Below are 15,412 nucleotides of genomic sequence, written 5' to 3' on the forward strand. Positions count from 1 at the left end.
CAGGGTTTATTTTCACCAAAGATCCCGCTGCCGTTTTTTCGAGGGAACCTTTGGGTCTTAACTTCCAGGCCACCAGAAACGTCATTCCTGCAACACTCAAAAGGGAAATGTCAATGAATTGGCGGGTATGACATGAACAGAATGAGGCAAGCTGAGACTAAACTAGCATGACATCCAAGTATTAACATGTGTCTGCTGATCGGGGATTTTCACAGTTATGCTGCCTCATCCATCGTTAAACTCAAGTTCCACCTCTTGGTCGCTGCCATTTCACACACAGATATTCCACTTACTCACTCGTCTACTTGGTTAATTACTCACTGGCACTGTAGACTTCAACACACAGACTTTTCTCAGGTATTGCACCTGGCGGAGTCTGATCCTCACCACTGACTCAAGTGCCATTGTCTTCATTTCGCCTGGAGATCGTCCTCCGCTGCGCTTCTCTTTGCTTCGCTTCAGACACACAGCGCTTTGACTCATGCACTCATTCCTTTCCTGCAGTGAATCAGTCTTTCTGGGTTGTGAAGCTCAGTTGATTCACTGGGAACCACAGGAACGCTGAGACTGTTAACAGCCACACGGCCGCTGTGAACCTGGGACTTTTTAAAGTGTTTGTTGGCCTAAGTGTGGAAACAGCAGTGGACAGTCGTGTGCTGAGATTAGATTCTCAGGACAAACAAGTGCTTGGAACCTATCAACAAATCCAAGTCATGTGCCAAGTCCTTGAGAGCCGTACAAGTCTTCATTAACTAAGTGAAGAATTTTGATCATCACTGACATTGACATTGCTTTTGACAATGACGTTTTCTATGCAAAACTATGCAACTGTTTTTTTTTTTTTTTTGTTACAAAGCCCCCCTTTGGTTTTGCTCTCAGGTCTCAAGTCTTTAAGTCTGAGACCAAAGATTGCAAAAAGTGGATGTGATCATCATAACATCACCCATTGGTTTGTGGATTACAGTTCGCCATGTTGGAATCTTTGCTATCAGTGAAGGAAGTGACCATATTTGGACTGTGGAGGAGCGACGGGTGGATCTGATGAACACAAGCAGCAGAGCAGCACCCTTACTGGATCTGGATCCATCTGGATTCTGGTGTGAAGCTGTTCACAAAGTCAGCTTCATAATTCAAGGTCAAGTTTACAGCTAAGTGTTGATGTCATCATAGTAGATAATGGTAGCGACGGTGTGGTAGCGAACTGTAGGTAGTGCCGCCCCTAAACCATCCCCTGCTTTCTGGTCTATTTGACTCTAAATGGATAATCATTTACTAAATGAACATCATGCTGGATTGAAGAAGACTTGAAACTAGAGACTGAGACCATAAACTCATGTTTACAACGTTTACTGAGTAATAAATCAATTAAGTAGTGTCATTTTCTCATAAACTTCCATCCAATCAGACTTCTTTTTGCAACCAGAGGTGTCGCCCCCTGATGGCCAGCAGACAGAACCCTGCCTGACAGTTAGTTCCTAATTATAATAAGACTGGTGTCACCCAATCTTGTCTCTTTTCGCCACATTTACACATTTACTTATTATGACATTATTATTAAAGTTGTCATGGCAAACATGTTACAAGGCAATTCCCTCTACACAGCAGACACAGAGCAACTTCAGTGATTATGGGAAGTTGTGTTTCAGGCCACTTATTTATGTCCAAAATCTCTCTTTTCACAGCTGAAGTTGCTGTGTCCGGGCAGGTTGCATACATACATACAGCAGGTTTGTGGAACTTTAGTTTTTAAAGGAAAGGACTTAAATAGCTGAACCAAAAAACATAAGGCCGTGAAACCAAAACAACCAGCTGAAAGACACTAAAACCCTCAGAGTGAAAAGTGGATTGAAGGGGTGGCAGAGGAGCAGAGCAGGTGTGGTGCTCTTGCTGCCGCTGGGCCACAGTCAACACCCAAAGGAAAACAACTTCATACCTTTGGCTTACCAGCCACACAATGTTTCATTTGATACGGCCCCTAAAAAATTTGCTGCAAGTAGCCTGCTATCTGAGAGGTTTACTTCATCGCAGCAACAGCCCTAAAATTAGAGGACGGTGCCCTGATTTATGTGGAAAAGTTAAGGGGGTGGGGGCACATTCCATGACTGCTGTAGGCAGGAAGTTTTGGAATCTCCATGGAAATTAAGGCAAAACACAGAGCTCCACAGTCATTTTTCCAAGTATTTCGCACAGGCTGTTAGTGCGAAATGTGCTCTAAAGGCTCCAAAAGGAGACAGATGATTTCTCGCCAATTGTCCCCTCTGTTGCTGCCAGACACATTGATTTACTCACATAATGATACAAATAGCGCATGACTTTAAAAGTGCAACGACTGTGGAAGCAAGACAAATATGAGCAGAGCACAAACGTAAAGACGGCATGCAAAGAATGCACATTATTCCACATGACTGGACAGTTTACTGGCCATGTATATAATAACGCTATCTTCTTTATCTCACAATGGCTTCATGGACGTTAATCCACTACGACTGAGGCTGTGGTCAAGTGAGAACCGTTCACAGTCGCTGGGAGTCAAAGTGGTGAAATCATGGTGATAAACACATGCTCACAGTCATTCCTGCAGGACTCCCAGATGTGTGTAGCATGTGTGGAATGCATAGACGTATGAAGGATTGAATTTTTCTTTCTTTTAAGAGACTTGAGCGTCCGTCGGAATGACTCTCCCCCTGTGGGGCTGTTCAAACTTGGCACCGCCTGGAGTCACGTCATCGTAACCTTTCACCCACAGAACCCACTAACTTCTCTCAGAGTTTAGCGGGGGCTCTAGTCCTACATGTACCGACATCAGTGGCAGCATGAAATGTCTGAAATGGGATCTGTCTGAGCATGAACGCGACCAAAATAATGGTATCTCCACAGACCCCAGGGCCACATATGTCCCTGCTGAAAAAAAGAGACATTCAGCAGATGGAGATTTATTATAGCAGCCTTTGCGAGCTGAGAAAAGTGGCACTCGGCTACAACAAGTAAAGGCAGCAGGAGGAAAATGAGTGGCATCTGTGGAATGCCATCCCAAGCTCATCAGGATGGAAAGAGGAAGGCGAAAATATTTACATTCAAGGTTTACAGGAGAGTCGTTGCATTTTGAAGCAATTAAACTTCTTGGAACGCAACATGATACATAAAAAAAAAGATCCCTAAAAGCAATGCAAAGCGCAACATCAAATTTGACAGGCTTACATAACCATTTACTCAGAATTTACGCTTCATCACAGTCAGGAGAACCGTTGTGAATCAGAGGTTTGAATAATGTGAAACTAGATTTTGTGTTTAAGATGAGACGGGCTGCAATTCAGTATTGCTTAATTTGCTCAAGACTTGACCGACACAAAGTAATACTCAGCCCAACACTAATTGTTTGCTTGATGCATAATAGAAAACAGACTAAGAGGAATACTTTGTGTCAAATGTCATGAAGGTCTCATCTTCATGGAGGAATCATGATGCATCACTAATGGATGTGCTTGCAATTGCACATTAAGTTGAGATGACATTTTTTTAAACCCATTTAGACCACATACCCAGTCATACTGTGAATCTACCAATATATGAAAATCAAAATCAATTTCTTCATATTATTATACTGTATGTATACATTTATACAAATAAAACAATATTCAATAAGCTTTTCTTCCCATAAAACAAAATCAAGACATCCGTCCATCAATCTATCTGCGACTATTAGCAATCAGGTGTGTGTGGAGCCACTTTCTTCTGTAGCTCCATATCGCGCTACATTCTAAGCCACCTGGCAAATATGTTCCGTGACCATATACTCTGTCTTTGGTCTCCACCAATTCATAAGGGAAATATCTGTCACTTATTATTATCTATCTATTTCTATATTCTTTTCTAGTTTTTACAACTAGTCAAGGCGCTACATTCAGTCTACATTTAGCCATTCACACACATTGATACACTGATGGTAGAGGCTTTGGGGTCCATCATCTAGCCCATTATCGGCATGCAGACTGGAGGAGCTGGGAATCAAACCACCGATTGGAAGACGCCTCGCTTTACCTCTGAGCCAAAGCCGCCCACACTATAGCTGCTAAATGTTCCTGGTTAGTCACTAACTTGTCTGCTGTTTGGTGCTGGGCGGTGGGTTTGGCTACAAACAGCTGCCTGTGAAACAGAAACGAGGTTTCTACGAGGAATCTACAGAAGTAGCATACTTAGTCATATTCTGGTGAAATTACAGTGTGGAACATACTGAAGCAGTGAGATGTTCCCCAGGAGTGGTTGAAGGACTGTCTGAGGAAACTTTGATACACGATGTCATCTGTAAAATACTGTCACCATTGGAATCCATTGTGACCGTCATGAATCAAGCTAACCACAACCTCCACGTTTAACAAGAAGGAGATACATTTAAGAGCCACCACTCAATCTCACTGGGTGGGATTTTGATGGTCTGAGGGGAAATCTCTTAAAAATTAAACAATTGCTTTATTGAATACACTCAGGACTTTTGGTACTTACTTTTTACAACCTACTTGGTCCGATATGACCAGTAACAATAGTTGCTAATGTTAGCATTAGCTAACTTTCTCATGCAGCGTAGCTAATGTTATTGAGTTAGTTCACCGATGTTCTTACTCGTCGACATGTTTTAGCTCCGTCTTACCCTGGTAATATCCTAAAGTAACCTAGAATTTCCTCAAATCTGAGGTTATATTTAACATTTTATTTGTGTTTTCAGGATGTTGCTTAGCTAGCTTAGCTTTCTCTTTACTCTGAGGTGATGTGACGAGAGTTAAATGACATTTGTTTTAACTGAAATCTGCTGTAAAGTCGATATATTCTTAAATTAAAGAATTTAAGAAATTAATATTGTGTTTTAGCTCGTCTGAGGGCCAAAGCTGAACTTTTGTATTGAATAAGCGAGTCTTTAAATGTTACATCAATCGATCAATCAATCCAATGCATACTGTATTAAACCAGAGCAACAGATTAAAACAGAAAGCATTTTATCAGACATATATTAAGAATTTTAATCTATAATAGTGAAATGTTATGGCATACATAAGAATGTTTCCTTTACAAAAGTTCACAGCAACATCAAAATGGGTCAACCAGCTGAAGCAAGGCACCTTAACTGGACCTTTTGTATTTGTCATCGGTTATAACTTAAAAGTAGAGTACATCTTTGGCACCAAAAAAAAAAAAAAAACAACTACAAAATATATTAACTTATCTCACTTCAAATAGCCATTCATGTAAACACATTCCAAAAAAAAAGTGATGTGCATTAACTCTACGGACACACTGCATTGACCAGCAAACGCATTGTGACAGGAAATAGGATGAAAAAGCTTGGGAAGGAGGAATACCAGTCCAATGTGACGTTTCACATGCTATTTGTGGGACTTCAAACAATACTCCCATTGAAGATGTTGTCAAGATGGTACCTGACAATTCAGCAAATCAAAAAACAGTAGGATAATATATTAGCTTAGCGGGATTCCCCTCGAAAGATGAGTTGTGGCACATTCCAGTTAAATATAAAAGGGACACAGTCCTGGAAAACAAGAGTCTACATTCAGCAGTGTTCAGTGATGTGACACTATGCAGGGAGAAATAAATAGAAGATTCCATGGTAAGGGTATAGTCGACACAGAAATGTGAGATACTTGAGCAGTGGCGAAAACACAGCTGAATATAACACAGTGATGGGGACAACAAATAGAGGAGCAAATGCAGGCCAATTATAGTTGACCATTTCTATGCTTGTGGTAGAACCAGCTACCGCGACTCAGAAGAAATAACCAGCCTGAGAAAGAGAATCATGTGGAGAATGCGTGCCATTTTAACAAGGGCGAGGGGTCAGACTTTAGATAGCCTTTTTCTTTAACGGGAGCATTCCCTCAGCGAGGGAATGTGAGAAGATTAGCTCCAGCGTGTCAGTGGAGGCGAGCGAAATGCTGGGCAGTCGCCGTCTGAGGCCCCCGAACATTAACCCGGGATCTGGAAAATTAGACCCCTGCGAAACAATCCTCGCAGGCTTTTTTGAGAGAGAAATGAGCAGGCGCTCCACAGGCAAATCTTCTTCTGAGCTCCGAGCACGGCCCCCGAATGTATTTTAAAGAAGTTAATTTTGGTTTCAGTTGTTCTGTTAAACAGAATAATCCCCAAACATGGCATTAAAACATAGGAGGATGCTCAAACAGAAATATTCTCATTACGGTAGGGGGCATGGTAATAGGGATGCTACTGGAACTTCAAAATAAACCGAACAAAACATAGAAGGGCTGTGCCATTAATCCAGAGAGTATAACTGGATATAATTTAAACGGAGCAGAGCAAGGCGAGTGACCCTTCTCACCTCTCAAACTTAAAACTCAAATGAGCAGCATTTACAAATATAAATACAATATATAACTAAATAGTAACATGCACAAGAAAAGTTCCTATCACAGTGCAGAATACTGTCCAGGTACCTTGGAGAATTCTGACTCTTGAGGCAAATGCCAGTGTTTGTGAATCGTGCAGTGGAGGGAAAGCTCCGCTCTCCTCTCCAAACTCCGACGCATTCTGGACTCTGCACGTTTGACGGAGGCAGACGGCTCTGCTCAGGTCGGACGATCGGACTGTCTTTACTTGCGGTCAGACATAGGCGATGGCCTCCAACATCTCGCTGAGAAGTCTCTCATCATTGGCTGGAGTGAGCACTCAAATGAGGATTTCAACCATCTCTGCATCTGAGCTGTTGATGCTCTTGAATGTCTTGAGCGGCTCCTCCGAGGCGTCTACAATGGGGATAAAATTAGCAGATTACAAAAAGAACCCTGGTATGCTAAGGCAAGGACAACTGCAATGCTGGCTATTTGCTAAGCTGCACGCAGCCTTGTTTAATTTAAGTTTTCCATGTCAACAGTACATCCAGGGTCTGGTTACACTTTAAAATAGTGGCCAAATAGAATTAAGATCAAAGTGCTGCATGCTAAAATGAACAGTAGTTTGTGTGGTGAAGATTGGGTGTCGAATGCTTAACAAAAACATTAAACCCACCAGTGGGAGCTGGTGAGATCACCACAGACGTCTTTAGCTTTGCAGGCTCTGCTGTAAGCTCAGGCTCCTGCGGGGCCTCGTCACTTTGGGTGCTCATGTCTCGTCTCGGGGCCTGTGGCCGCAGCGCAGCTGCACCTGTCTGGTCATCTGAGAGGCTCTTTCCTACAAACGCAGACAAAGAGAGGAGGCTGCCCAATTAGCTGCCTGCATCCACATTTACACACTCCTGAACATCTGCCCTGCGGAGTTCTTCCCATGACTATTCTGGAGGGGGCTATTCTGGAGCGAGAGATGATATGCATTCCAGTTTAAAAACATCTTGTCCATTTGAGGCGACCCAAAAGGGTTGTCTCCTAGTCAAAACTTTTTTTTAGGAAGTGCACATTCTGTCTGGCGGCACTGACCAGCCTGCCAGTTGTCACTTAATAACACGTGTCATTAGATTCAAAATTCCTCTGTGTTGCTTGAAGCATGAGGGTAAAAACATCTTGTCCTCACCTTTAGTCTCTGTGCTGCTGGTGGCAGTGTTGATAGAGGGGACGGACCGGGCCAGACGAAGCCCCTGTTTCTCCAGCTTGCCGTGCTCCCATCTGGAGCGCTGCTGGATGACTTTGATCACGGCGTCCTTCTCCAGGAGCTGAGCATGAAGCGCACGAATCCTACACACGTCACGAAAGACACCATTAGATCACAAACACGGACAAAGAGAAGCAGGCATAATCTAACAGGTATGTGGAAATGTGTGTACCTGTTCTCCATCTCCTGATGTCTGTGACTCGACAAAGGCAGGTCATCATTAAAACTGCTGTTTGGTGAATGCCGAGGTGAATGATTGATGATCGTTGTATCCCTACAAAAAAAAAAAGTTGTGGACTGTTGAGAAACTTCAATAAAACTGTGATCATTAAAGATGTTTTGAGCTTTTTTCTTTGTATTTTCTGTCGTACCTCTGCGCTGCAGCAGTGGCAGCTGCATCCATTGCAAACTGCCTCATGGTGCTCTCCTCCAGGTACTTCTGCTCCCACTTGGTGATGTCTGCCTCCAGGGCCAGAACACGCTCCTCCTTCTCCCTCAGCTGCTGCTGCAACGTGGAGGAGCTGAGGTCTGAAGCCGTGGGGTCAGCCGCCCGTTTCTGAGACTGCGATAATAGACAACCATTTTTAAGTTTGACATTTTGGTTAACATGCTTATTTGCTTATCTGGTGACAGTCAGGTGAGAAGATTGATACAACTCCCATGTCTGCGAATCTGAGGCTTCGTGGAAGCAGTTGGTTAGCTTAGCATTATAACTCAAAGTAACTACTAGTCTGGCTCTCTCCACCTAGCACCTCCGTTTTTGTATGGATTAGACAAACATTAAATCAGTGACCTTTAGCAGTGGTGTACGTTGCCGTTTTGTTGTGAATGAAACCATGCTAGCTGTTTCGCCTGCTTATGCTAAGCTAAGCTAAGCTAAGCAACACCCGGCTCTAGCTTCATATTTAGCATACTGAGATCATCTTCTCAACGCACACAGATGCCACAATGTTGACGTGACGACTTCCTCCTCTCACCTGTTGCGCCCGAAGGTTCTTCAGCTCGTACTCCAGTCGCGTGCGCAGCCGCAGCTCGAGCGCCTCCCGCTTCTCGCACGCGGCCTGCAGCTGAGCCAGCGCGCTCTGCAGCCGCTCCACCTTCTCTACGTAGGCTCTCTTCCTCTGCAGCTCTTCCTCCAGCTGCCGGTTGCGGGTCTTCGTCGACACCAGAGCCTGCTCGAGCAGCTCCCGTCTCCGCTGGCACTCCTCCCCGGAGACGCGCAGGTGCTGGACCTGCCTCTCCAGCTGTTCGCGCTCCCGCTGCTGCTCCTCATCTAACGGAGACAGGGGGAGAAAATAATAAGTGAATGGTGATAAGAGGACCACAAGCGCCTGTAATATGTAACGTTGGGTTATCAGACTACTATTGTCCTGGCTACAGCCTCGTAGTATCAACACTACTCAGCGGCTACTGATGAGTCAGTCAAGCGTCTGCGTAAACTCAGTGAGTTACATTTGAATGGAATGTGACCCAACAAGAGACATTTGCACACAGCCATCAAGGCGCGACAGACCACTTGTCTAAATGTCTTCTACAACGACGATCAATGACAGAGTTACGACCACTTTGCTGTATTTTAAACTCACAATCAACATTCAAATAATCGCATTTGCCAATTAAAAGCTAGTCCATGTTGTGCCACTTTAAAAAGGGGGTTGATTACACAACGAGTGCATGCCTGTGGAGGGAATGCAGACTTCCTCTTATCCACTTACGCACACAGGCGTAGCTTTGTGCTGGGAAAAGCTCTGGAATTCATCTAGGGACGTGAAGTAAACAAGCAGCTCAAAATATAATTCAAGGGGTCCTTGTAACAAAAATAACAAAAAAAAAAACATGCACAGATGACACATCCCACCATTGTGATTTAAATGTGTCTTTGCTCCTGTTGTTTCGGGATAACTGTTCCCTGGCTCAAGGCAATCGCAAGATGGGTTTAAAACAGACAGAAAGGTACTGTCTGTAACTACGGCTTCAGAACAGTTCTTTACTGTCAGATATGTTGACGGGAGGCAAAACATACAGGTCAGATAACCGTTCACTAATCCAACCGAAAATGGTATCTGGCAACAAAAAAAACAAACCCTGAGGATGGTTGGGAATGCCCAAACAAGGAGAGCGAGCTGACCAGAGGTCATCTTGAGTTAGGCTCGGACGCCCTGGAGCCCCAGACTTATTAGTTCCCCTTGAGGAGGGAAGTCAGCAGTTATGCAAAACTGAGCATGGAGGGGGGGATGGAGGAAGGCATTCAGCCTGAAACGCCAAAAAAAAAAAAAAATCCAGGCCCCAGCTACTAAAGCTATGAAAAATAGCTGGCATTAAAGTGTCCCAACATTGGAGATAGCGCTATTTGTGTCCAGACATGTGGGGCCACAGCCTCGATAACACACCACCTCACTGAATCCCTGATCCTCTGAGGGAGGGAATTTCTGTATTTCTCTGACCTTATGATTTATTAGCATCATTGTTTTTCACTAAAGAGGATGTTCATCTGTGACACAATACAAATAGTCGCTTTTTATCTGAAAGTAAATCAACTCCTGGTGGTTCTTTGGCCAGGATAATCCTGACATGAAATGTTCATACCGTCCCATGCCTTGTTCCTGCACAGGGCTGCAGTGTTATTTGTCAAATCGGATAAAAATAGATCCTCAAGTGTTCCTACTGCTTTCTGTCATGAGCCGTGCTGTGAGAAGGCAGATTGAGAATAAAAGAGTGATGCAGACAGAAACTCACTCTGCTCCAGCAGCTTAACAAAGACTTGCTGTCTCCGGTCTGAACACTCGGACTCCTTGGCCGCACGCTGTCTGGTGGCCGATTCAAGCTGATCTGTCCAGAGCAAAACAAAACATGACGTGTTACACACACATACTGGGTTGCGTTTAAAACCAGGCTGAGCGCTCACCAAGACATGAAGGGGTACATACCTCTCAGGTCTCTGTTGAAGTCATGCATCCTCTTAATCTCGGCCTCTAATTTATTCCTCATTGTTTTCTCCAGAGCTTCCCGCTTGGCAGAGCCTTTCATCAGAGTCTCATAGGCTTCAGATATCCTTTGAATCTCCAACTCCAACTGGGAAGAACATGTGACAAGATGATGAGTCTCCGGTAGAAGTGTCTCCATTTGTTGTCTCAATTGTGATCTATGTTTCACTTGTTAATACCAATTAGGCCAATTAGTCATCTTTACAAATGCGGACCCCTTTTATCTTTGTTTTTTACTGCTTACAGGCAAATGTCTTTTTAACACTTGCGCAACTGAAAAGTAGGAATCAGCATTCCTGAGCGAACACTTGTGAGTCCCAGGTGTCAAAGGTATTTAGCTCCTTTCATGACAATACTCCGGCATGTTTAAAGACAAAAGGAGGTGGGATGTGTTGTTGGCATTCCTGAGGCTGGAAGGAGGCGAAAACTCCCAACACCTAAGTGGTACAGCACATCTTTAAAACCATTATTAACACTGGGAGATGCCTTCACCATCCACTGGGATCTCTCTGTGCTGTGCATAGCGCTGCCCTGCCAGACAGCTCATCACCCTGACATGTACTGGCAAGGAAAGGATTGTTTTACGATTTCCACACCCTCTATGAGCCAACATCTGCGTGCAGCACAGCTCACCTTCTGCAGCCTGGCGGCCTTCTCGCTGTAGACCTCCAGCTCCTTCCTGAGCTGCTCGTTCTCCCGCAGCAACGCATCCGTCTGAGCTGAGTTATTGTTGGAGGCTGCTGGGACGCTGCTGTGAGCCACCTGGGACTGAGCACACATATACCTGCTGAGGAGAGACACGAGTAATTCATTACAACACCGCCGGAAACACACAAGGCCTTTGGGAATACTAGTGAAGAGTTGTCTGAAACGTTTCTACCCGACAGCCCGGCTAAATCAGGATTCCTCTGTTGTGTTTACCTGTGATGCTGTGAGTAGAAGGGGGGAGGGGGGTCTCTGTAGTACTGTCCATGCTCCTGTGAGTGGCTGAGCATGTATCCAGGAAGTCTGGCAAACAGAGGATAGTCCGGGGGAGGCCCACGCTGCTCCACGTACTGCTGGGCCCCTTGCCTGTCGGCTGCCACAGCGTTGAGCGTGATATTATGATACAGCTGTGGGTAGCTGTGTGAAGAGCTCATAGCCAGACTGTCTCTGAGTCCGTTCCTCTCCAGAGAAAGCTGCATGAGCCTCTCACTGAGGGAGCGAGCGTGCTCCCTTTTCAAATCCCACTGTCCCTCACCGCGACTCCCCATTATGTCCACCCCGGGCTCTTCCTGCTCTGCAGGCCCCTTCTGGGAGATCAGGTACTGGGAGTGGGCCTTGGCCTCCTCATAGGTGGGCAGCTCCTCTCCATGGAGCTGGTACAGGTGGCACACCTGGCTCTCGGAGTGCAGGCAATCCCCCTGGTGCTCCTGGCCCTGAGGCTCCTGTCGCGTGGACATCTGGATGCACGGGGCCTCCTCCTGAGTCAGGCTCTCCAGAGAGGAGCGAGGACTGCCGGTGCCGCCGCCGCTGCTGCTGCTACCTCCGCGAAGGGCCTGCTGCTGGATGGCCAGGAGCGTGCGAGTGTCCGTCAGATTGCCGTAGCGCAGCTGCTCTTGGATGAGCCGGTGCAGGACCGTTCCAGATGAGCCTTCAGCGGTTCTCATTTCAGTCCGTGGGTAAATGAGCAAGAAAGGGTGGCAGTTCGTGCTCTTCAATAATCTGAAGGGAAATAATAACATTGATCAGGTCTAAATCCAATTGTTATCATCAAAACCAACTCTATCGTAAGTATTTCAGTCGTGAGCCGCAAGCAGAAGCCAACATCTTCTATTACACACTGAGTCTGGCTGTAAGTGCATGAGCTGCTGCTGGAAATACCCCCGACAGTGATGTCAGTGCAGATCCAGTTTTATTGCCCACACACTTTAAGGCATACTTCTTTCCAGCCAGACACAAGTATACTCATGCAGTTACGATGAACATCAGACACATTATACATGAACTACAACGGTGTTTAGCACACAACTACAGGAAACATGCTGAAATGTGTAAAACGCTCTCTGAATATGAGAAAGAAAACATGCGTGAAATCCACGAGAAACTCTTTGTGAGGGATTATTTTAAATTATTTGTGGAAATAAGGATCCAGGAGGCACAACCTGAATAAATACACGTTTTATATCCATCAGGACTTAAACAAAACTGGAGAAGTGGCAGAATGAATCCAGCAGTCAAACACACAACAAACACGCATCAAATCCGCGCTTCGAGTCGTCCAAACACGGGAGACACATTTAGGAAAAACACGCGTAAAACTCACCGAAATCTCGCTTCACCACCCAGCAGAACGTTAACGGGGGTGTAATCTCTCACTATTCCGCGCTCACTTCAACAGCGTTGCTCCGCTTGCCTCCATGTACGTGTGCTCTCGGGCCGACGGCAGCAGCAGACTGAGCGCAGCGCAGCGTTGCGCCAATAAATAACTGAGGGCCGATTGTTCGCTGCGGCTGGAATGACTGGAATGTAAAGGCTCCAAGTCCCTGTGGGATCAAAAGCAGAGGGGAGGAGGAGGAGGAGGGGGAGGAGGGGGGAGGTGGGGGAGGAGGGGGGAGCCAAAAATTGGATTCAGAGCAGCAGCACCTTCTCAGCTGGCTGCTTGTATCATGTAAAAGAGCTTGTTGTTGCTGTTGTTGGTCGAGGAATTTTAAGTCCCCGTTTGAGTTACAGTTGGAGGAGAAACATGTTATTGTGACACTGCAGGAGATTAAAAACAGGATAATAGAATGCAGTAAAACATACCTCAGTGTTGTAAAGTGGGCAGTAAAATACTTATTGAGAAGTCTGATCCTAACATTTTGAAATTCCACACATAAACAAACAAGCATACACAACGTCTCAATATGCCATTACAAAAGGTGCGAAAAGTGCAAGGATTTTATTATTTATTCATCGATAAATATATATTTTAGTCTAAAGAAAAATGTCAGAAAATGGCGGTAAATGCTCAACTTCCCAGAAGCCCCGGCCATGTATTCAAATGTCTTGTTTTGGGCAAACAAAACCAAAAGTCATTGGAGAGAAAACAGAGGAAAAAAAGCCAATTCTCACGTTTGAGAAGCTGAAAACAGAGAATGTTTGACATGTTTTGCATGATAAATGTACTAAATGATTACGTGATTTTAAAATTTGCTGATTGCGATCAATATTCTAGATGAACCCCTCTAATAATGGACTGAGAATGGTCAGTGGAAATGACATTGAACAGATGCGTGATATTGAACTGAGCCCTCATTATAGTTTGTGTTGATTGAACCGTCCTGCCCGGTGGATTTCACCTGCTGTACATGATAGAAACTATGGACTCGGTAAGAGATCTTATGAGGCTGTGATGAAAAAAAAGCAGTGACATATAACAGAGACATGGATTAATCATTATTTCTTGAGCAGCCTTTTGTTTGCATGGTGCCTGGTAAATATTTAAGCCGTGGCCCGTGCCAGTTAATTGCAGAGTGTGTGTCTGTGTGTGGACACGGAGGGAGAGGGGCGGGTGCAAGGCACGCTGCCTGCCAGCTGTCCGTGGACTGAAATCCCCTCCCCCCTCCTTTAATAAGAGCTCTGAGAGATGCATTGTTCTCCCCCAAAAAGCAGACATGACTGGGGGCAGCCCTGCCATCTGCTGTTCTGCCCTCCACCACTAGCCCCGGCTTCATTCACACTCACACACATGTAGATGTGGACAGAGGGCCTGGGATCAGCTGGCTGTGGGGGTTGGGTGGTATTATTGGATAGCAATGTCATTGATTGCAGCCGTGAAAAGGGATCACCCTCGCCGTGGCGGAGGTTGTTGGGTGTAAACAAGTCCCCTCTTGTTGAGGTGGCGCGGTCTGTCAGCAGGAAAAGAAAAAACCTGCAGGTCGCTTTATCTCAAACACCGGCAGGCAGACGTCCACCTGCCGATTTGCATGGCAGTTGAAGTCAAACAGTCGCTAAAGAATGCTGATTACCTCCACAACTGATAAGAAACTACAGGTGTTCACATTTTTCACGATTCATGAGGGCTGACAAGATAAGCAGGAGGTTTGTAACACACCACACTACGCACCGATTCACTACGACGTTGTAATGTTGCTAAAAGGTTAGTTTGACATTTTGGATGCTTATTCCCTTTTCAACAAGTTCAGTGAGGACGGCCTCTCACAGAGGGACGGTTATCTTATCTCAGCTGAGCACACAGACGGTACACGGCTTTGCCCAATGAGGAAATAAACCCGTACATTCTTATCGATTCATTCATGCAAAACTACACGTTGTGGATTAACGGAGGGTTAAGTTATTACTCGTCTGGGAGCAGTCGCTTCATGGAGTCTTGTAACGGCGTGAGAAAACCCGCTCTCATACCCAGGGCGTCAAATAGTGTCTCTTTGTTACGCCACATGTCTGCTAGTGTAGCACAAGGCTTCTGTGTGTTTGAGACACACCGGGCCTTTAAGTAACTACAACGTAAACCCATCCAAGTCATTTTATTAGACGGTCAGAGAAATGCTCCGAGAGTGCGATGACGTAGCATAAAGACCAGAAAAACACACACAGAGCAGGGGGGAGGGGTTGTGGAGATCAAGATTCATAGAAGATCAAGATTCATAGAAGAGGCCCACAGAACCTTCAAGATTTGAAGACTGTTTGTGTGGAAGAATGGGCCAAAATCACACCAGATCAATGCGACTAGTTTCTCCATACAGGAGGCGTCTTGTTGTCATTACCAACAAAGGCTTTTGTACAAAGTATTAACACATCTCACTCTCGGCAAGACGGCGATTTCCCAAAATGCCAAACTATGA

General features: G+C 45.3%; 1 protein-coding gene across 2 annotated transcripts; it reads right to left on the reverse strand.

Annotated features, from left to right (window-relative positions):
- Positions 1–4,978: 4,978 nt before the first annotated feature.
- Positions 4,979–13,131, reverse strand: amotl2a (angiomotin like 2a). Of its 2 annotated transcripts, none has more exons than XM_084012225.1 (11): positions 12,895–13,131; positions 11,511–12,293; positions 11,223–11,373; positions 10,533–10,677; positions 10,342–10,434; positions 8,583–8,878; positions 7,977–8,167; positions 7,778–7,879; positions 7,528–7,688; positions 7,030–7,191; positions 4,979–6,767 (listed from the first exon to the last, which is right to left on the reverse strand). In XM_084012225.1, exons 2-11 carry the CDS (start codon positions 12,236–12,238, stop codon positions 6,691–6,693), a joined length of 2,106 nt encoding a protein of 701 aa, XP_083868351.1. In that variant the 5' UTR covers positions 12,239–12,293; positions 12,895–13,131; the 3' UTR covers positions 4,979–6,690. The 2 variants fall into 2 exon arrangements, with proteins under 2 accessions (XP_083868351.1, XP_083868350.1); XM_084012224.1 differs by having other exon boundaries at positions 11,223–11,376; positions 12,895–13,127.
- Between the last annotated feature and the right edge of the window lie 2,281 nt (positions 13,132–15,412).

This window comes from Eutrigla gurnardus (genome assembly GCF_963514095.1).
Source record: "Eutrigla gurnardus genome assembly, chromosome: 6".
Taxonomy (NCBI): Eukaryota; Metazoa; Chordata; class Actinopteri; order Perciformes; family Triglidae; genus Eutrigla; species Eutrigla gurnardus.

Coding starts and splice junctions, on each gene's coding strand:
- amotl2a (XM_084012224.1), bottom strand. CDS start 12,238: ATGAGAACCGCTGAAGGCTCATCTGGAACGGTCCTGCACCGGCTCATC. Junction 11,377..11,510: donor TTCTACTCACAGCATCACAG/GTAAACACAACA, acceptor GTCTCTCCTCAG/CAGGTATATGTGTGCTCAGT. Junction 8,168..8,582: donor AGAACCTTCGGGCGCAACAG/GTGAGAGGAGGA, acceptor CTATTATCGCAG/TCTCAGAAACGGGCGGCTGA.